The sequence below is a fragment of the Sminthopsis crassicaudata genome, chromosome 5 (genome assembly GCF_048593235.1).
Source record: "Sminthopsis crassicaudata isolate SCR6 chromosome 5, ASM4859323v1, whole genome shotgun sequence".
In the NCBI taxonomy this organism is placed as follows: domain Eukaryota; kingdom Metazoa; phylum Chordata; class Mammalia; order Dasyuromorphia; family Dasyuridae; genus Sminthopsis; species Sminthopsis crassicaudata.
Window position 1 is genome coordinate 209,501,125 of NC_133621.1, and position 21,165 is coordinate 209,522,289.

The window sequence follows — 21,165 nt, forward strand, 5'->3', positions numbered from 1 at the left end:
CCTAAGTACATGGTAGGCACTGCATAATGTTTATTCTCTCCCCTTTTCTTCCCCAGGAACTAGGCTAAGGCAATATCTTTGTTTTTAGCACAAAATTTTTTAAAATTACTTGGATTACTTGACATCTAGGGGAGGAGGTAGGGGGAAGAGGGGAAAATCTGGAACATAAAGTTTTTGCGAGGGTCAATGTTGAAAAATTATCTATGCATATGTTTTGAAAATAAAAAGCTTTAATTAAAAAAAAAAAGTCTTCAAAAGCTCCTCAATTTCTCCAGGATCCACGTTTCACCACTTTCTGAACAATTTTTAAAAACTGGTTACAGATTGGAAAACTCTGATTTTCCCTATTGCTAAAGGAAGATTCTGCAGAATGCCAGAAAAATCCATAGCTACACGTTATCTGATCTCCCCCACGAGAATATAGGAAAAATCTTGTTCTCCTTAGCAGTGGGGATGATGTTTGGGTGCCAGCTCAGTGCTATCTGGGCAAACAAGGGGATATGACTTATTTCCTGGAAGTCAACTCTGAAAGAATTCAGAAATGCCTTGTGCTGGTACCTCCCAATTGTTCTTAGATTCTTTCAATAAATTCTGCAAAGAAGGAAGTATATAGCAAAGAGTACTGGATCTGAAGGCAGGAGACCCACATTCAAATCCTGATTTTTTCAAGTCACTTCAATTCTGACTTTCAACTTCTTTATTTGTTAAATCAATCATCAGTTTCCTTATTTGTAAAATCAGAGGGTTGGAACTAAATGACTTCAGCTCTAAATCTATTTCCCTAAGATTGGAGGAAGTGGATGTCAACAGCTGTAGATCTTCTTAGTATTCACCATAAGCAAGGTCCCAGCCTCAGTTTTCCATTTGTAAAATGGGGCTAATATCTTCCCTATCTCACAGGGATATATAAATTTTTACAGCAATAACGATCCTATACTTGAATTTTCAAGGAATTGATATGGATAAATGTGTAGAGTACTTTTGTCATAAAACAAAATACTAAGACTACAAAATATTCAGAGTCACTAGAACAGCTCTAATCAGAAGTGCTAAACAATTAAGAGAAACCACAAGATAAACCCTTTGGATGCTACAGCTATACTTCTAATCTTTAAAGAGAGAGCTCTGATTTTTAAAGAGATTTCATTAAAGTCTCCTAGAGAAAAGGACTGGGGAGGAAGGGTTCAATCCCCAACATACTAGAAGTTTGCATTCTCTAACACAAACTCCCAAGTAATGATCGGGAAACAGCATTATTTTCAGGTTCCTGTGTAACCTGATATAGTGCCAGAGATACAGCCTAATTTTAAAAACCTGGGAAATCTTCCTCTCTGAGCATGTAGACCCAGAGGAATAAACTTTTCTGGTTTCAATTTTTAAGTGTAGGCAAGATGTGTATACTTTTTTTTGAGTTTGAGAAATGAATTTTTGAGGCAGCCTGGCTAGCATAGTATTTATTGGATAGATTGCTGAGCTTGGAGGAAGGAAGATCAAGGTTCAAAATTATTACCTTTCTCTTGAAGGTCAAGATCCTTTAGCTTCTTATACTCAACTCCCTAAGGATGAGGGACTTTCCAAGCTGGAGTTTGAAATTTCAAACTCTTCAGGGATTAGTGATATTTTATCTCAAAGATTTTTTCCTTTTAATACTGTGATGTGAAAAAAAAAAGGTCACCATATTCCTAATTAAATTTAATTCAACAGGCATATATTCAATACCTACCTATGCTAGGCACTGGACAAAAAAAAAAAAATCATACAGAAGAGATGAATAACTGCTACAGGTACTACAAAAGTACTAGTGAAGTTAAACTTTTAGGATACTCTATTTCAGAATGGAAGCCACTAGGGGAAAAAATGAAATCTAGCTTACATAAATTCAGCTTAGACTCATCTTTTCCAATTAAACACATCCATCACAGAGATACTTCACTTTGCACACATAAAAGAATAAGAGATAAATCAAATCCTTTAAATAAATGCACATGAGAACTAGCTCTTTAAAGGAAGCCTATGTTGAATCCTTTTGTGAAAAAGCAAGCTATCTTTTTGTAAGAAGTAACACCCTTATTTGTGTTTGGCAAGCAAAGAAAAAAAAAATTTTTTTTAAAGGTAGGCTACCTTAAAACAAGGGAAGCTTGCAAAGTGTATTTGCCCAAGCAATTTCTTAGGTTCATTAAACATTTGCTGAATGTTTACTCCAAACTGGGCAACATACAGAGTAAAATGGGCATTAAAATATATAAGATGGGGTCCCCATCTTTTGAGGGATTTACAGTCTAAGAGTTAGAATGAAATGAACTCCAATAGTTAATTAGGCTGACTTTTGGGCCACCTTTTCTTTCTCTCTCTCTCTCTCTCTCTCTCTCTCTCTCTCTCTCTCTCTCTCTCTCTCTCTCTCTCTCTCCCTCTCTCTCTCTTTCTCTCTCCATCCCTCATAAATATATATAATCTATGGCAACTAATAATGTATCAAGTGATACATTTGGTGTAGCTGTATGATTGGACAAACCACTTCATTTCTCATTAAGAATTTTCCAGTTCTCTTTTTTCCTACAGATTTCCATTCCTTAACATTCCATCCTTAAAATACAAAAATTACAAATCTTAAAACTGCACTAACACCTTTGGAACAACAGCTATCATTATTTACCTCCTCCCATCTTCAGTTTTCTGTAAAATGGGTATAATAAAACCACACAAAGTTGCTTGTGGGAGTCAAATGATAAGTCATGTTATGTTATTTTCCCCCAACCTTTAAGTATGTTATTTGTGCTATAATTATTCTACTGGTTAAGTTTAATATCAGTATCAGTAGCATGAGTGATATAGAAGTTTAGGGCTTTAAAAAGGGAAGATGAAAGATAAGCTGGGCCTTAATGTAAGGTTAAGGTGTTAGACAAGCGGATAAGAATAAAAATATTGTTCTTTGCTATTTATATTTTCCCCTCAATAAGAAGAAAATATAAACTGAAGCTAACCCCAGTGAATGATATGCTCCATACATGAGCAGATGGCTTTCATAGCTCTCCCATCATCCATGCTGTTGTTTCATGTTCTTCTAAAGAGGAAGCATCTATCTAACAGCCCTCTGGCCAAGTCAACAATGAAAGAGATTCTTTAAAAAAAAAAAAAAAAAAAAAAAAAAAAGGCAAATGCTCCATATTAAGGGGGAAAAAAAAAACCAAGGAGATGGTTGGAGCTTGGTGCAAGAGGGTATGCTAATCTAAAAGCATTTGGTTAATTTCATATTTTTTTCTCCCAGAAAACAATATTTATAGTATGGCATACACTTACTAAAAATGTCTAAAAAAGAAACCCAGTAACTATGCTATTTTTAGCTCTTATTTTTGTAAGCTCTGCATGTCACTGCTTTCCAAACAAATCTCAGTCTTATTGGATTTAGACAGAAATGGGACCTCTGATTTCACTGGGATTGGGATTGCCCAGGTAAGGAGACTTCCTCTATCAGTGAGCACTTTTTTTTTTTTTTTTTTTTTTTTACAATCTAAGTGCCTTGAGAGTTACTAGGCACTTAAGGGTTAAATGATTTGCCCAGGATCATCCAACCAATATTTGTCAGGGATTAAGACTGGAAGCAGAATTTCACTCCATCAAAGGTCAGCCCTCCATCACTACCCCACATCACCTCCTGCATTCAGTGATTTGCAAAGAGAAGTGGCAACATAAAAACCATTATTCATTGATGTGATCAGTGACTGTTCTCTCCAAGAAATGTGGTTAAAGGAATAAGATGCCATGTGATCTCATAAGACCTAACCAAGCGTGTGAAACAAGTCCAGTGGATTTTGACCCAGTCTACCATATGCTTAAAAATGACTCACCTAGCCTAAAGAAATAAACTTAAAACACTTTATGGAGAAAGACCCCTCTTCTGTCTCAGATGATCTATCTATCCTGTTCACTACATCACTTAGCTGCTCCTACAACAGTACAAAAGCAACACATAAAAGTCTTCTTCCTTCAAGACTTTACTCTTACCCCTAAATATGAAAAAAAAAAAATCCCTCAAATTTTCCCAAAGCACTTTACCCACATCATTCTGTATCATCTCTCTAAAGCATGTAAGAGGTCTTAAAAGATTATTTAATTCAAAATCCTAATTGTACAAATAAGATAAATTGAGGCAGGGCAGGCTACGTACCCAGGTTTTCCAGATTCCAAGTCATTGCAATGATATAGGTTTATCATATCCCTCTCTCCTCAGTAAAAATTGTAATTATTACTTAGGTTAACAACCTCATTTAAATAATATTGGTATTTAATATTATAATTAAATTATATATATACACACACACATATATATATATATATGTGTGTGTGTGTATATGTATATTTAATTCTCAGCATCTAATTCAGTACCTTGCACAGAGCAGATAGTTGTGAGTAGATGAAATTGAGATATCCGGTCAGAGTTGAGTAATTCTCCAAGCAAAAGGGGGAAACCCTATCAGCAGTCACACATGACCAAGTGAAACTTCCCCTTTTAGTCTCAATTTTGAAAGGGGAAACAAACAAAAGAGAGCTGCCAATTAGATTTCAGAACAAACATGTTTACTTCCTTAGTCTTATTGCATAGCTTTTCAGTTAGGACACTCTTCTGTAGATACCTACCGGCTGATTATGGTATATGGTTCTCATGACAAGACTTTTCAATGCTTGAAGGAGATATGGCCATACAAGTTCAAACTAAGACAATAGCCTCCTTGGGGATCTCTCCTCTCAAAGACCCAAGACTACCTTACATCAAGGTGGTGCATTAGAAAGAATGTTGTTCAAATCCACCCTAGTCCACTTACTTGCAGCACCCTGTGCAAATCATTTAATTTCCACATGCCTCAGTTTCCTCAAATGTAAAGTGAGGGTCATAATAGCACCCACCTGCCACCCAGGTTTTTTGTGAGCTCAAATAAGCTATTTGGAAAACACTTAGCACAAGGCCTGACACAGTAGGCACTTCATAAATGCTTGCTTTCTCTTTGTTCTCTAGGGATTTCCTGACTACTTCTGGAATTAAATCATCCTTAAATCATTGCACCAAAAACCACTCTTAGCAGTAGTACACTGATATTAAAAATACCGAAAGTAGGAGAGAAGGGAAAGAAGAGGCAGGGAGAGAGATACTGGAGAAAAACTGGTCAAGTAAAAAAAAAAAAAAATGAGGGGAGGGGGAAGAGAAGAGAAAATCAAGACGGGAAAAAACTCAAAAATTCCTCCCGACACAAGTGTGTCCTTTGGGGGCTAAAAGAGCCAAGCCAGTGTGGACCCTAAAGCTGAAGATATTATCAAGAAAACAGTGCATGTGACCCCAGAAGAAATCAAACAGACTAACGGGATCCACCCCTGCTTTTTTCCCCCTTTCTAGGTGATGAAACATTTATTGTGTGGCTTTTTTTTTTGAAACTATTAAAATGTGAAGGAGATGTTTATTCTTGACGCCAATCTTCATAATCTTCTTATTCCATTAATACAGGTTTTACTTAGATAACGAATGTCTCCAGGGCCTGAGAACACCCAGACCACAAGTTTTGGAAAGTCATTGATAAACATTAAGCACCCACCAGGTAGCGGGTGCAGTGTAAAGAGGAGGAAATGCAAAGACGGAAAAAACAGTTTAAAATTTAAAGAGAGAAAGTGTCAGTGATTTGGGCCTAGCTTTAGTAGCCAAGTCCCCTCTACCTCACATATAGATTATACAGGGCCGTTCTAAACCAGGGTGCTTCCCAAGAAACTGTTTAGAAAGCGGCACCGGGAGGAAAACCAGCGCTGGAGACCAAACCCTGATAGAGAGATTGCCCGCCACTAAAAAAGTGATTTTTATCTCGTCGCCCACGCCCCCAGAACTATTTTTATTCTCTCCCTCTTACAAACCTCCAGGACTAAGCCGGGTTGTGTTTTGTTTTGTTTTTTCCCAAGGGGACCCACAATTTGTTCCTGGACAAACTTCTTAAAAGGGACGGCTGTGAGAGCGGTTCAGCTCGAGGGCTTTTCCCAGCCCCTCCCAGGGCCCGGGAGTCCGAGCCCGGACTCGGGAACCGAACCCAAATTCATTACGGAAAAGGCGCTCCGTGCAATCTGTGGTGGATGCGTTCTGCCTGCCTCACAGAAGTGATGGGTCCCCTGACGCTCTGCCTGGAAGCGAGACTAGCGCGGTCTGGTAATACTTTTCCTCCCAATTAAAGTGACTCTAATTAGTGGGTTAATTTCTGGGAATGCGGATCTGTACATTTAGTTGCCGCGGAGCCCGGGGAACGAGGGTCACCGACACTCCAGGGGGGCCCTTAAGGCCAGGGTTTGTGACTAGCGGGGACATCACAGTACGGACCCGTCACAGCGGCGGGGCCCGCGCACGTTTGCCTATAAGGACAGGTAACAGGTTTCTCAGCCCCCAAGAGTCCGGGCGCTCTCCGCGCCGGCGAACCGAACTGGTTTGAATATTCCGGGCTCACGGAGCTCCAGGGAGTCTTCCCCGCCCAGCCCTCCTCTCCCCTCCGGACCTAAGGGGTTCTCCGCCGCCCCCACCCCCATTTCCCACCGCGGGAGCTAGCCCGGACTTCCGCGCCGTCCGCAGTCCCAGCCCACTGCCCTCAGGCAACGAGCGGTAGTTACCATATGGTAAGAGGGGACGGCGGGGAGTCCCAGCGGAGCCCCTCTCCTCCCCCTCCCCTCTCAGGGGGAAAGCATCCCCCACTCCCAGCCGGGGCGCATTTTTATGGTGATATGTTTTTAAGATTTTCAGAGTTCCACGATATTTTTGGTCGAGGATTACTCGCTTACAGCGCTCCAGGCACTGGGGGTTTTACTAAGAAATGCGGGGGGAGGGGGAGCGTGGCCCTTTTTTCATCGGTGGGCCTCCGTTTCCTTAGCTGTAAAAAATGGAGAAAAGGGGGCTGGGTCAGGGATTCCACACCGCGGCTCACGAGAACCTCGGCGATGTGGAGAAGCCTCCGGACCACCTCAGAAAGCCGCGGAGCATTACGGAGGAATGGAAGGTTAGTGAGAATTGAGGTGTCTCTCCCCTCCAAGTTCACGGACCCCGGCGCAGCCGCCCGGGCAGGAGATGCCCCCCGGGCGCTCCCCACACCCCTCCCGCGCGCCACTCACTTGCTTGCCGGCGCGGAGCTTGCCCTGAGGAGGCCGTCGGAAGAAGGAGGTGCGGGCGGTGAAGAAGAAGTCCTCTGTGTCCTCCTCCAGGCTGCTGTAACCACTGCTCATGCTGCTGGTCCACGTCATCTACCCGGCGGCCGCGGCCGGGGAGCAGGGAGCCTCGCCCGCCGCAGCCCCAGGGGTGCAGTGCAGGGAGACCCGGGGCGGCCGCCCTATAGCCACGGCTCACCCCGACACGGGGCGGCACAGCAGCGGAGGCAGCCCCGGCTCCGCCTCCCGCCCCGCGCAGCTCCCCGGCCGGGCTCGATCCCGCGCTCGCCTCCCCGCGGCTGGCCCCCGGCCCGCTCCGGCTTCCTGCCACTGCTGGCCTCCCGCCCTCCCTTCCCAGTCTAGCCCATCCTCCCTCCCAGCCCGGTCCGGCAGAGTCCTCCCCGCCCTCCCTCCTTCCTCCTTGCACTCCTCCCCCACGCTCTTCCGAGCCCCTTCGCCACACCCCTTTCCCCCGGCTCCCCGCCCCGGCCCCCAGCGAGGCGGCCTCCCCCCTCCTTCCGCCCTCCCTCCTCCGTCTCTCTGCTGCCACTTCGGGAATTTGGGCCGGCCACTCCCCGGAGCAAACCGGGGGATAACCTGTCCGGTCTCCCGGTGGCTCTGCGCCGGCTCCCCCCTCACCCCCCCGGCCCCTCCGGCCCTCTCTGTGCTGCAGAATCCCGAACCCGACCCTAGGAGCAGAAGCCGCTCGAGAACAGCCCCACGGGCTGCACGTGGGAAGGGTCCTGCAGGCGTTTTAGACACAAACACACAAGTCCATGGGCTTCCACGGGACGGGGAAAGTGGGAGCCCCCGCACACTCCCTCCCCCCGTGGATGCGCGCGAAAGTATTCCGTCTGTATTTTTGTACTTAATTGTCTGTGGTCTCCCCTGTGTGGTTGTGAGCTCCTGGAAATCAGAGTGCTTTAGATGTATCCACAACGATTAGCTTACAGAAGGCGCTTAATAAATGCTTATTTCCGTAACTGTTAGTGTGGGGCGTCCTTTACTATTGCAAACCTGCAGATTCTACAACTTTTTGTCTCAAATCATAGGAATTTTAAACTTTTCCTTATGTCTTGATAGACTGGGGATGGCTATGAACAGTGATTTCTCGGAATTATTACTCTAAATGCATTTTTAAAATGCGTAAACCATGGAGACTAGTTAGCAAAACAGTTTAGTTGCTATTCCTTATTTACATTTATTAGTATAAAGCCAGGTAGTGAAATAGTCATGAAAATATTTTTAAAGGCATGCATTCCAGGTCGATAACCCTTGTTAGAGAGATTTGAAACGAACCTCAACTTCTCTGCAGAAGCGAGGCTACGAACCCCTTTCCAGCTTTCTTATTCCGTCCCCGACCCCTTTCCCATCCCCCCTCCTTTGACCAGAGTTTCCTGCTTTCTGAATCTGTTGCAGGCTGAACTTCCTCCTCTTCCATCAGTAACTGGCTGGAAGCCAGCCTTAGGGGGTGGGGGTGAGAACTACAGCACCCGAGATCCGGAACCTAGGCAGCTGTCTCTTACCCTCGGCCAAGGGACCGACCTGAAGCCGGGGATGGCAAGGGAGTGGGAGATTTAGGAGTTGGAGGAGAATGGGCCCCGTCAGAGGAAGATCCCAAAAGACCTTTAATCTGAGCTTCAAGCTCAAAGGGGAGAGGGGGGACCTCAAAAGTAAGCTTTAAAATAATAAAATAAAACCAATCGAAACAAAAGGTTTTGCATGGTCTGTTTTTTTGTTTTTGTTTTTAATAGCAATTGTGACATCGGGAAAAGGCTAGATTCTGCAAGGAAAAAAATTGTTAAATTCACTTTTGTGTCCATTTGTTTTTTTCTGAATCTTATCAAATGAATAAAATAAATATCAAATTATTATTGTTTTTAATACACTGTGAGCTGGCACAGTGGAAGTTTACCTCAAACAAATACAAGCTGTGTGATTCCCAGGCAGGTAGCTTTAACAAACATTTGTCAGCCTCAGTGTACTCATCTGTAAAAGGACATAATAATAGCACTTACCTCCCTGGGTGGTTGTGAGAATTGAGTTAAAGTACCGCCCTACACAAATGTTAGTTGTGACTATTCTCACTATTATTATTACTATTGTTATTAGTAATAGTATTATTGAGTTCTGAGCTAGGAAGTAAAAGCCGGCAAAAACTGGTGTCAAGAGGTTCACCTTTCACACATACAAGGGGCCCTCAAGCCCCATCTCGATGCTCAGGACTAGCTTCAAAGAGCTGCCAACCTATGGAAGTTTTCTCATTGTGGAGTTCCCTATACCAAAGAAATCACAGATTCAGTCCCAATCCCTCTTCAGTCACATCTCTAAAAAGAGAGGGAAGGCAATAAGCATCTATAAAAAGCCCCTACTAGGTGCCAGGCAGGAGTTGTGCTTAGTGCTTTTCATCAATATCTCTGGGAGGTAAGTGTCATTATTATTCTCATTTTAAGGTTGAAGAAACTGGGACAAAGGTTAAGTGACTTGCCAAGACTCACATGGCTAGTGTCTGTGGTCCAATTTGAACTCCACTCTCTCCAAATTCAGGCCCAACATTCTAGCCACCATACCACCTTCTACCTCATCTAAGTGGTGATAGATAAGTAGTTTGAAGAAGCTACCCAGATACAAGTGATAAGGACAGTTAATTAGGGTCAGATTTGCCCAAATAAAAAATAGAATGTTTATTGTGGATACATTGTACATGGGTCCAAAGATCTCTTACATACATTTAATTTCCATGAAAATATTTTTCTAATTTTTTCTCTTTCTCTCTCTGAATTTTTTTTTGAAAAAGAGTCATAACATATATACATAGTCAAGCAAAATAAATTTTTGTATTGCCACAGTAAGAAAAAATATTTCTCAATCTGCACTTTGGTGCACCTCTCTTTCTGTGAGTGAGTAGCATTCATTCTCATGAGCCTTTTGGAAACATGGCTGGTCACTGTGTTGATTAAAGCTCTTAAGTCTTTCAAAGTTGTTTGTCTTTGCTGTTGTAACTAAATAACGTGTTCCGCAATTCTATTCACACTCTGCACGTAGTTATGCATCAGCATTTGTTCACTTAAGCCAATATTTCTCTGCTGTCCTCTTTGTTCCTTTGGGCAGGTAGGTGGGGCAGTGAATGGAGGACAGGGCCTATAGTCAAGCACACTTGAGTCCAAAATGAGCATTTACTAGCTGTGAGCCTCTTAAAAACAGAGGTTTGTCTCCTTTTTCTCATCTGTAAAATGGAAATAATAATAGCACTTACTTTCCCAGGTTGTGAGGATCAAATGAGGAAACAACTTTAAAGTACTTAGCACATAGTAGGTGCTATGTAAATATTAGTTATTACTACTATTATAATCATTTCTTAACAGCACATAGTATTCCCATCACATTCATATTCCACAATTTACTGAGATATCTCCCCAAAGACAGATATCTCCTTAGTTTTCAGGGTTTGTTTGTTTTTTTCACAATATAAAAATTTGCCATTATGTTTCTGTACATACAGGTCCTTTTCCTCTTTCTTTGATCTCTTTGGTGTAAATGAAGATACTTTTTTGCCTTGGGCCCCGCTCAGTTCCTAACTAAAAAAATTATTATTGCAATTACTATTCTTGGCCTATAATTTTGGCTAGAGTGGGAAAGACAGTTTTAAAACAAGATCCAAGGTTTAATTTATTTTGAACTCTCATTTGTCATAATAAAAGTATTTTTAAATGTCTACTCAGGATCACCTTAAGGCCTGAGAGAAATGTTCCCTTTCCGCTCTCAGAAAATCTCTCCTTATTTTATAATTAGAGGTTCATTTTTAAGATATAAATTTCTAGCCTAACCCTAAGAGAGAAGACTTTAGTTATTTACACCTGAAGGACCTGAGACAAATAAATAAATTTTCCTCATTTCTGCTATGACTCGGTTAGACTATATGTGTCTAAATGTTGATGTTTTTTTCCTCTTAACATCTAGCTGGTATTAGCTTCAGAAGGAATCATTTGAGGAAACAAGGAGGAAGAAAGTTGGGTTCATTTTGAAGCGTTCTCCACTGATGAGGAGAACAGCCCTGGTTGGGGCTCTGGAGAGAGATGTGTGTATAGGTGATATATATATATGTGGGGGGGGTGGAGTATGTGTGTGCTTTGTGCTTCATCATCCTTGGCAGGCCTGTGCCTACTGTCTCCTGGGTTCCTCCCGCTGACCACCTTCTCTAATCTTTATTGGGAATTACTGGAATACTTGGGGGATAGGTGACCCCTATTCCAGGGCCCCACACTGCTCATGGTTGGACCACCACCAGCCACCTTTAACCTGCCACCATCCACCCAGCACCTGTTTTTTCTTCCAGTTACAAATCTCTTATTTTGAATCTGTCTCAACCTTCATGGAGAGGAAAGGAGAGGATGGAGTAAATAAGCTATTCCTCTATAGATTTGTTTTACATTCCTTCATTAATGTAATCCTTATTAAAAACTTTCTTTTATGTACATTTCATTTTAAAATAGTAATTTAGAGGGGTTTTTTGTTGTTGTTGTGGATGAAAAGAAGGAAATTTCTCCACCCAGAGTAAATCTGTTAAATAAACAAATCCTGAATACTTTTTTTGAGGGGAGGGAGAGGACAAGGAGAACTTGTCAAAAGAGATTAAGCAAACAAAAATCATTTTAAAAGATCTGATTCTATAAATAAATGGGCCTTTCCTTGAATTACATCTGTCAACATAGTGAGCTTCAACTAAAAGAGAAAGGCAGAATAGAGTTCTTTGAATTAGGGACATCTTTCCTTTCTTTTTCTCTTTGTTTCCTCTCTATATATATTTATAGATAGATAGATATACATATGTAGATAGATACATAATACACACACACATTTCTTTTTGTTGTATTGTTCAGTCGTTCAATACTGTTGTCACTTTTGAAGTCTATTCAAATTTTCATGTTCATTTTTTATAAACACAGACATAAATATATATATATACATATACACATATGTATATATATATATATATTTTAGAAGGAAGGCAAAAAATTGGAAGATTTAAAAGTCTACCAGAAAAATCATAACATATCCTATTTCTGCTATTCTTTCCTAGCAAAGTTCCATAAAAACATACTTTTTAATATTGTAGAATATACTATCTAAATCTTCACAGTTTCAAGATTAAAGCTTTTTATCTAATATCATTAATGAAGTTATTATATACATAATCATTTGAAATATAATATTACATAATCAGCAAGACCTTTTTATGATTCAAAGTACAGTAACTGGGGTGGTGGAATAAATGCAGTAAACTCATACAACCATGTTCAGCTTTGAAAGGAGTAATTGTCAACCACAGGATAGGAATGATGAGTGGGACACACTTCTTTCTATAAGCTCCAAGCAATAAAACAAGACAGTAGTGTTTTGGATTTTTTAATAGACACTGCTCGCCCACCCGCTGGTACATATAAGAGAATGTATTAAAACTTGCATTGAAATATGCACATGTGAATTTTAGATCATTTTAAATGCTTTCTAAAAACACAGATTCAATTATACTGTTGGACAAATCATAGGATTTTGTATTAGAAAAGGGACTGAGATCTAATCTGATCTCTTTGCACCCAGTGACCCAATGAAATTAAAGTGGCTTGCCTAAGGTGAAAGACAGGAACTACACCATAGATTCAGAATTTGAATTTAGATCTGTCTTCCAAACCCAATATTCTTCCCCCGTATGATACTTTCCTTAGGTCCTTTAAATTAATTGAACATCAATAATTTATTAAAAACCTATTATGTGCCAGGTACTGTATTAGACCCTAGGAAAACAAATACAAAAAAATGAAAATTATTCTTGAAGATGTTAGTGTCTTATCAAGGGAGACAGCATATACAAATATAAGTAAATATAAAATAAATATAAAATGAAAAGAATTAAATAGTATAATGTAGTGGCAAGGACAACTAGGTGGCACAGAGGATAGAATGTCAGGCCTGGAATCAGGAGGATTCATTTTCTCAAATTCTAATCTAGCCTCATCTACTAGTTGCATGACTCTGAGCAAGTCATTTAAACTTTGTTTGCCTCAGTTTCTTCATTAGTAAAATGATCGGGAGAAGGATCTGCTAAGAAAACCCCAAAAAGGGGTTCACAAAGAGTTAGACATGATTCAAATGATTAAATAACAAAGAGTTAGACAATGGATGAATGAGTTTTTAAAAGTTGTAAAATATTATTCTAAGAATTGAGAAAAGTAAATCAAGTCTTTATTATCATGGAACTCACATTCCTTGGAGACAGACAGCATTCAGAATATCCCCAAAGTCTTGATGCTATTTTAAGCTATTAAAACTGCAGCTTAAAAGCTGCAGTAACGTTTTTGGAACACCCTATATATAGGCTGGTTCAGCTGTAAGGAAGATGGAAAGTTCCAGTGGTGGTAAGACAAATAGCAATAAATTAATCAACAAAAATCCATTAAGTGATTATTGTGTAGCAGAAACTGTGTTAAATGCAGTAGATTGAAAGAAAAATCAAAATCAAATCCTTCAAGGAATTTACAATATTGAAAAACAGCATGTAAGGAGCATCAAAAGTTTTAGTACAGTTTGAAGCTATTAAAAGCTTAAATATAATTAAGATATTAAAGTTTAAAACTGCACCAAGGACAGCCTGTATATATAAATCAGTACATATAATGTAGAAAGGCACCAGTAGCTGGGAGTACCCCAAAAGGTCTCCTACAAGAGATGGTATTTGAATAGTCTCAAAGGAATGAGGCAGAAGTTAGGAAGAACATTTCAAGCTCTGGAAATAGACAATGCAAAAATATGGATATTGAAATCAATAAGGCTGAGGCGGCAGAGGAGGAGGAGGAGGGAGGAAGAGAGAAAAAGAAGGAAGGAAGAGTGAGAAGGAAAAAAGAAGGGAGTGAAGGAAGGAATGAGAAAAGAAAGGAAAGGAGAAGGGAAGGGAGGGAAGGAAAGAAAAGAAAAGGAGGAAGGAAAGGATAATAGTGGTAGTAATTGTAGTAGTAGTTGTAAGAAATAATAGTAGTGTGGTGGTGTGGTAGGTTAGTACTAGAAAAGCTTAAAGCTAGAAAGCTAGGAAACATCAGATTGTGAAAAGCTTTAAATGACAAATAGGAGAGATTATATTTGATCCTTCTTGGAGCCACTGGTCTTAATTGTGTAGGTGAAGGTTAATTCAGATCAGAGCTTTAAGGTAATCCCTTTGATTGTTAAGTGAAAGATAGATTGAAGTGGGAGAGATTTGAGGCAGAGAGACCAATTAGAGACCATTGCAGTAGTTTGGGCAAGAAATGATGACACTGAAGTAGTTGTGTGAGTGGTGAAGAGACATTTCCAAGGGATGTGGAAATAGAAATGACAAGATTTACCATCCGTTTGGGTATAGAGTGAGATTGATGATTGAGGATGGATGTCAGAGAGGTTGTGAACCTGAGCTACTGGAAATATTGTGGTGTCTTCAAAAGCAATAAAAAAATTCTAAAAAAAAAAAAAAAAAAAAAAAAAGTGATTTTGGGGGAAAAAGATGAGTTCTGTTTTGGATGTATTTGGATCCAATTCAAAATGTCTAGCAGGCAGCTGATTATAAGAGCACTTAAGGGAAAAACTGGGATCATATTTGCAGATCTAAAAATCATCTGTGTAAAGATGATTACTAATCCTTAGAAGCTGATAACACCACCAAAGAGAAATTAGAGCAAGACTCCAGAATAAAGGCAACTCAACAAATGGCCTCCATTTTCTTAGTGAAGTATGAAGTGATATTCTTAGTTGAGAATGAAAGGCGCTATGGGAGGTTTGAGGAGAGAGGAGAAGGTCTGGAGGAGACATTGTGTTGAATGAGATAGAGAATTGCTTGGGGAGGAGAAGAATTGCCTAGCCACAAGGAAATTAGGGTTAAGATTAGCTAATGTATAATAGGCCCAATCACCACACATACAAAGGTGGGATATAATGGAGATAAGAACTAAAATCTATTTAGCCCTTTAAGATTTGTAAAGCACTTTATAAATACTAACTTATTTTATTCTAGAAATAACCCTAGGAGTTGGCTTATTATCCCCATTTTATAGATAAGAAGCTAAAGTAAATCAAAGCTAAGTCACACAACTAGTAAGAGTCTGAGGTGTCATCCAAAGAACTCTGGGAGATGACTATAAACCACTACATAGAATTCCCAGTCCCTCTAATTTTGTCCGCCTGCATTTTGGATTTTCTTCACAGGCTAATTGTACACTATTTCAAAGTCCGATTCTTTTTGTACAGCAAAATAACTGTCTGAACATGTATACATATATTGTATTTAACTTATACTTTGACATATTTAACATGTATTGGTCAGCCTTCCATCTGGGGGAGGGAGTGGAGGGGAATGAGGGGAAAAGTTGGAGCAAAAGGTTTTGCAATTGTCGATGCTGAAAAATTACCCATGTATATATCTTGTAAATAAAAAGCTATAATTAAAAAAAAGTCTGAGGTGAGATTTGAATTTATTATTTTGAATCTGGGTTTACCATATTACTTACTGTGTACCTAGTTACCATTCAGTAATAATCCAGGACTGGGATGGTTCCAAGGCAAGATAATACAACAAAGAAACACAGGATTAGTTAATAGTGGATATTGTAATATTGAATTGATTTTCCAAAATTTTAAGACTGGGAAGGGAGGAGAGAGAACATAGCTAGAGCATGACTGATGGCCAGGGAAAGTAATGAGGGATGATGGGATTAAAGATCATTATTAAATTAAAGAATAATGTGATTCCTAAAGCTTCAGGAGAATTAGAATGATGGAATATGATTAGATAAAGGAATTTTGGAGTTCCCAAGCATTATGACATACAAAATGTGACTAAAACTTTCCTAACTTGATTATTAGGCATAAATCTTTCCCTTTAGAATGAAAGTCCCATAAATATTAAAATATTCATAGTATCACTTTTTGTTTACTGTCAACAATAACAAAAAGTGGAAGTAGAGTGGGTACTCATAGAAAAGTAAATTAGAAATTGGAAAGTAAATTAGAAATTGTTGGTACATGAACATAATGAAATATTATTTTACCATGAAGAATTAAAAAAGCTTTGGAAGATTTGTATAAACTGAAAAAGAGTAAATTAGCTAAGGTCAAGGCAAAAACAATATAATGAGTGTTTGCACAAATGGAAAGGAAAAAAAAAAAAGATGTCAGAATTCAAATGAAAACAGTAGCCAGTCTTGATTCTAGTGACCAATTAGACATTTTCCTTTCCTTCTAGAGGCTATAATATTGTCTATACTATCGGACACATTTAAAGTATCTGTTTTGCCTAACTTTTTCCCTTTATGATAAGGAAGGATTCTACTAAGGACATAAATAAAACATAAGCAGTAACAAAAAAACAAAAACAAAAACAAAACAAAAAAACCCAGAAGGAGCAGCAGATGTCAAAACGAGGCATCCAGTTACAGTCTCAGAGGCTGGATATATAGGGAAAGGTAATTAAGGGAATAGATATGACAGATTTCTGAATCCAGGTTGCCAAGCAGGCTTGGGAACAAGAGAAGTCAGGAAGCTTGCTGCCTTAATGTAGAAGATTCATTATCTTCAGAAAAGAGTGAAAGAAAAAAAAAGGCAATGACTTCAAAGGCACAATCTCTTGTGTTCTGAAAAAGAGCCGGTACCCTGAGAAGCTGGCTTTGATCAAACAAGGACCAAGGTCCAGAACTGGTTCTCTTAAGGCAAGAGGAAGCAATAAGATGCCAGTGGGCTACCCTAGCACTACCAGCAGGGATAGTGAGCTTAGCAAAGTACACATGGATCTTTTACAATTCCTTTTCTCATGGAAACCTAAGAAGAAATACAACAATGGAGCTTACAGGACAGGAATCAATTTAAGATGAGCAAAACAATACAAGTAATTTAAAATTCTATGTGTGTCGTTACATATATACAGATTAAATAGCCTATAGTTTTACAAAGGGAACAGGACAGATGTTTAAAAAAAAACTGTCATTGTATTCATATATAATAGGGTATATATGTCATCTTGCCTTCTGGTTAACCACAGATGCTTTCTCTGTTCTTGGGCACTTTAGGGAGGCTGAAGCACAAAGCAGCTAGGTGGATAGATGTCTGGTGCTGGAGCCAAAGAGACCCGAGTTCAAATATAATCTCAAATACTTACTAGCTGTGTGACCCTGGGCTATTTGACTTCTGTTTGCCTCAGTTTCCTCAACTATAAAATGTTAATTTGTTTCCTCAGTTTCTTCAACTCTAAAATATTATTCAACTTCTGTTTGCCCCAGTTTCTTCAACTGTAAAATGAACTTCTGTTTGCCCCAGTTTCCTCAACTGTAAAATGTTAATTTGTTTCCCCAACTGTCAAAAGTTATTTAACTTGTTTGCCTCAGTTTCCTCAATTGTAAAATGTTAATTTGTTTCCTCAGTTTCCTCAACTCTAAAATGTTATTTAACTTCTGTTTGCCTCAGTTTCCTCAACTGTAAAATATTAATTTGTTTCCTCAACTATAAAAAGTTATTTAACTTCTTTTTGCTTCAGTTTCCTCAACTGTAAAATGTTATTGAACTTGTTTACCTCAGTTTCCCCAACTTTAAAATGTTATTTAATTTCTGTTTGCCTCAGTTTCCCTAAATGTAAAATGTTACTTAATTTCTGTTTGCCTCAGTTTCCTCAACTGCTGTTATTTAACTTCAAGGCTATGTAAGAATCAAATGAGGTAATATTTGTAAAACATTTAATGTATTTTGAACAGAGTAAGTATATAAATACTTAGTTTCTTTACTGCCATCCCACCCATCCCACCTTTCCCACTTATTTCCCTCTGCCACTGGCTGGCCACATGTACCTGAGGGTATCTTTTAAAAAAGGAATGATTCCATCCCTGTATCTCTTCTAAATGTTGAATCTTTTTATGGCAAGTAGTGTTCCCTTCAGGAATAAGGCGAGTGGCCACCAACCCAGTAGAAATGTCAATTAATGTTGCCCTGGGATTAAGTGACTTGCCCAAGGTCACATCACTAGTAAGTGTGAGGCCAGCTTTGAACTCAGGAAGATGAGTCTGGCATGGCAACCACTGTGGCACCATCTAGCTATAAGTAGATGGCAGCTGAAGTACATGATATCTCTGGAAGAACCTGTATTTGGGGCTGCCTCTGCTGCATTTGTTGTGGTTTGAGAATAGGTGACTGAACAGTGATCTTGAGATGGATGGATCCAATCAATCTTGAATTTAGAATTTCATCCCGAATCTGAGTTAAATGGCAAGCAGTTGGTACACTGGACAGATTATCACCAATAGAGGAGAAAGGTTAGCTTCTGACCTGGTTTAACTAGAAATGATAGGGAACTCTTTAGACAGTTTAGCTTAGAGGAAATGTAAAATGCCTCTTCAATAATCCTGAAAACTCTAAAATGATGTTGCTTTAAGCAGCAACCTTCTAGGAGATTGAATACTTAAGGTGCGTTACAGCACATGAGTTACATGGAAAGTTAAAGGAAAAAGAAGAAAAGAGACAAAAATCACACTTTTTTAGAGATCCATTGAGTCATCAGCTTTTCCTACTCAATGATCAATAAGAAAATTGCTTCATAATCTCCACAATACCTGAGTTCTTCACCCCGGCTGGCCAGAAGCAGCTGGTAGCTTCCTCATGCCCAAGTGCCAAGCTAGCTAGCTAGAAGCAGGCAGGGTAGTCCTTTATATGTCCTGTTATACTAAATGTATTGTAAAAGTACAATTGTAGGCAAAAATACACATGATGAAGTTTCCACATGAAAATTTAAGCACAACTAAAATGAGGACTATATATGTTATTGTTGAGTCATTTAGTCTGTCCAGCTGTTTGTGACCCTGCTAAACATTCTGTCTATAGGGTTTCCTTTGCAAAAATAATAGAGTGATTTGCTTTTCCTTCTCAAGCAGATTAAAGCAAACAGGGTTAAGTGAATCATCCAGATAGCCAGTAAGTTTCTGAGGCCAAATTTGAATTCGGGTCTTTTTGATTCTAGACTCATTCTTTTATCCACTGAGCCAATTAACTGCCATACACACACACACACACACACACACACACACACACACACACACACACACACACACACATATATAAACAAATAAATAGAATGAATATACATCCATATGAAAATATAAACTGTATCAGCAAAAGAGATCAAAGAATTCCAAATTTCCATTTAAAAAAGGCAGAGTTAACATTAAGATTATACTGACAAAGATCTAGAATTATCCAACATTTTCAAAAGCGGTACTTAGAGCTAAATGCTAATTAGGTGGATTTCTCTTTAAGGAGGCTGACTTTCCTCTGTAAACAAACATTTTCCCTTCATTAAAGTACTAGTTTATTCATGTCTAATGCAAGAATTTCTACAAAGTAACATACAAGTTGGAGCCAACTGCATTGTATTTTCTCATTTTGAAGATGGTATTCTACAAGCATGACCTTAAGTGGTCTCAAGGCAAATAAAGAAAATAGGCCTACAGATTGGTTGTGATCTACCAGCTTTTAGGTCATTCTTCCTCTTGATATATAGTTAGAGATTAATTAATATCTCCTTGAGGACCTTCCTCTGCACCCCAATATGTGTCTTTATATCTGGAGTTTTCAATAAAAAGGCTGGTGTCCTATCAAACATTCTGACCTTCAAGTTCATCAGACTTCTAAATTCCCATGACTCACATCTGTACTTCTCTTCAGTCTCTGTAGTTGGGATATTACCATCATCCACAGTTTTGTTATCACCATGATTTTTAACTCTAATATCCATCTCTCAGATCAAAATCTCCTTTCCTTCTGTCTTTCCCACTGCCTCACTACCCCTTCACCTTTTGTTGTCCTTACCATAGTCTCAAGTCCATTCTGCATCTTCTCTGTAGTCATTATCCCTGCTCTCTGACTTTATTCCCTTCATAGTCTTCATCAGAAACTTATTCAGTTTATGTCTAGTGTGTTCTTTATCCTTGATTCTGTGCCCCAAGTTCCCTTTTAATAAACATATCCTGTCAATTCTAAACACTTTGTCATCCTACTAGCCGACTTCTCTGTTCTTAATCTTGACCATTGAAAGGGGTCATATCACCAAATGGACAAGGTTCACTGGAAATTACAAATTCATGTTATTATGGGTCCTCTTGTTAAGGGCAAGATATGGGCAGGATTTTAATTTGTTTTGCTTATTCATTTATTTTTATTAAAGCTTTTTATTTTCAAAACATATGCACAGATAAGTTTTCAACACTGATCCTTTGTGTTCCAAATTTTCCTCTTCTTCCCCCCATCCTCTCCCCTAGATGGCAGATAATGCAATATATGTTATACATGTTTATGTATGAAGATATTATATCCATATATGGATATTCATATGTTAAATCCAATATATGTAAACATATTAGTACAATTATTTTGATTATGCTTATTTATTAAAAGAAAGTATTTGGGTTTGTTTTGGGGAAATGGAGAGTAGAAGGAAAATATCAGAAGAGAATGGAATTTGTGACAAAGATGCCAAAAAAAGAAGAAAGGATCATCTATGAAACATCTTTTTAAATATATAAAAAAAATAGCAAAAAGTTCAGAGGGAGAGACCCAGACAGGACAGCTTTGGAATAATCATGTTGAATTTCTTAAATACTTTCTTTTTTCTGCTTTTAATTTAATGTAATTTTTATAAAAGCTTTTTGTTTTACAAAATACATGCAAAGATAATTCTCAACATTCACCCTGCAAAACCTTGTGTTCCAAATTTTTCTCCCTCTCTCCACCTTCCCTCCTCTCTAGACATCAAGTAATCCAATATAGTAAAACATGTGCAGTTCTTCTAAACATATTTTCACATTTATCATGCTACACAAGAAAAATCAGATCAAAAGGGGAGTAGAAATGAGAAAGAAAAGAACAAGTAAGCAAACAACAAAAAGGTGAAAATACTATTTGTGATCCAATTCAGTCCCCATAATCTTCTCTCTGGGTGCAGGTGGCACT

General features: G+C 38.9%; 1 protein-coding gene and 1 long non-coding RNA gene across 4 annotated transcripts in view; one reads left to right on the top strand and one right to left on the bottom strand.

The window, feature by feature from the left end:
* The window catches only part of RASSF3 (Ras association domain family member 3), a 90,384-nt gene extending 82,925 nt beyond the window's left edge, over positions 1-7,459 (bottom strand). For 2 of the 3 annotated variants that reach the window (XM_074269736.1, XM_074269739.1), the window contains exon 1: positions 7,126-7,459. In XM_074269736.1, coding sequence (XP_074125837.1) covers positions 7,126-7,254 — 129 coding nt within the window. In that variant the 5' untranslated portion in view covers positions 7,255-7,459. Of the gene's footprint in view, positions 1-4,635; positions 4,883-7,125 lie in introns of those variants that run through there. The other variant, XM_074269740.1, reaches the window with a different exon arrangement.
* On the top strand, positions 4,949-6,221 carry LOC141544064 (uncharacterized). Its single transcript, XR_012482532.1, has 2 exons — positions 4,949-5,386; positions 5,938-6,221. It is a non-coding gene; the product is annotated as an uncharacterized LOC141544064 (long non-coding RNA).
* Positions 7,460-21,165: the final 13,706 nt, after the last annotated feature.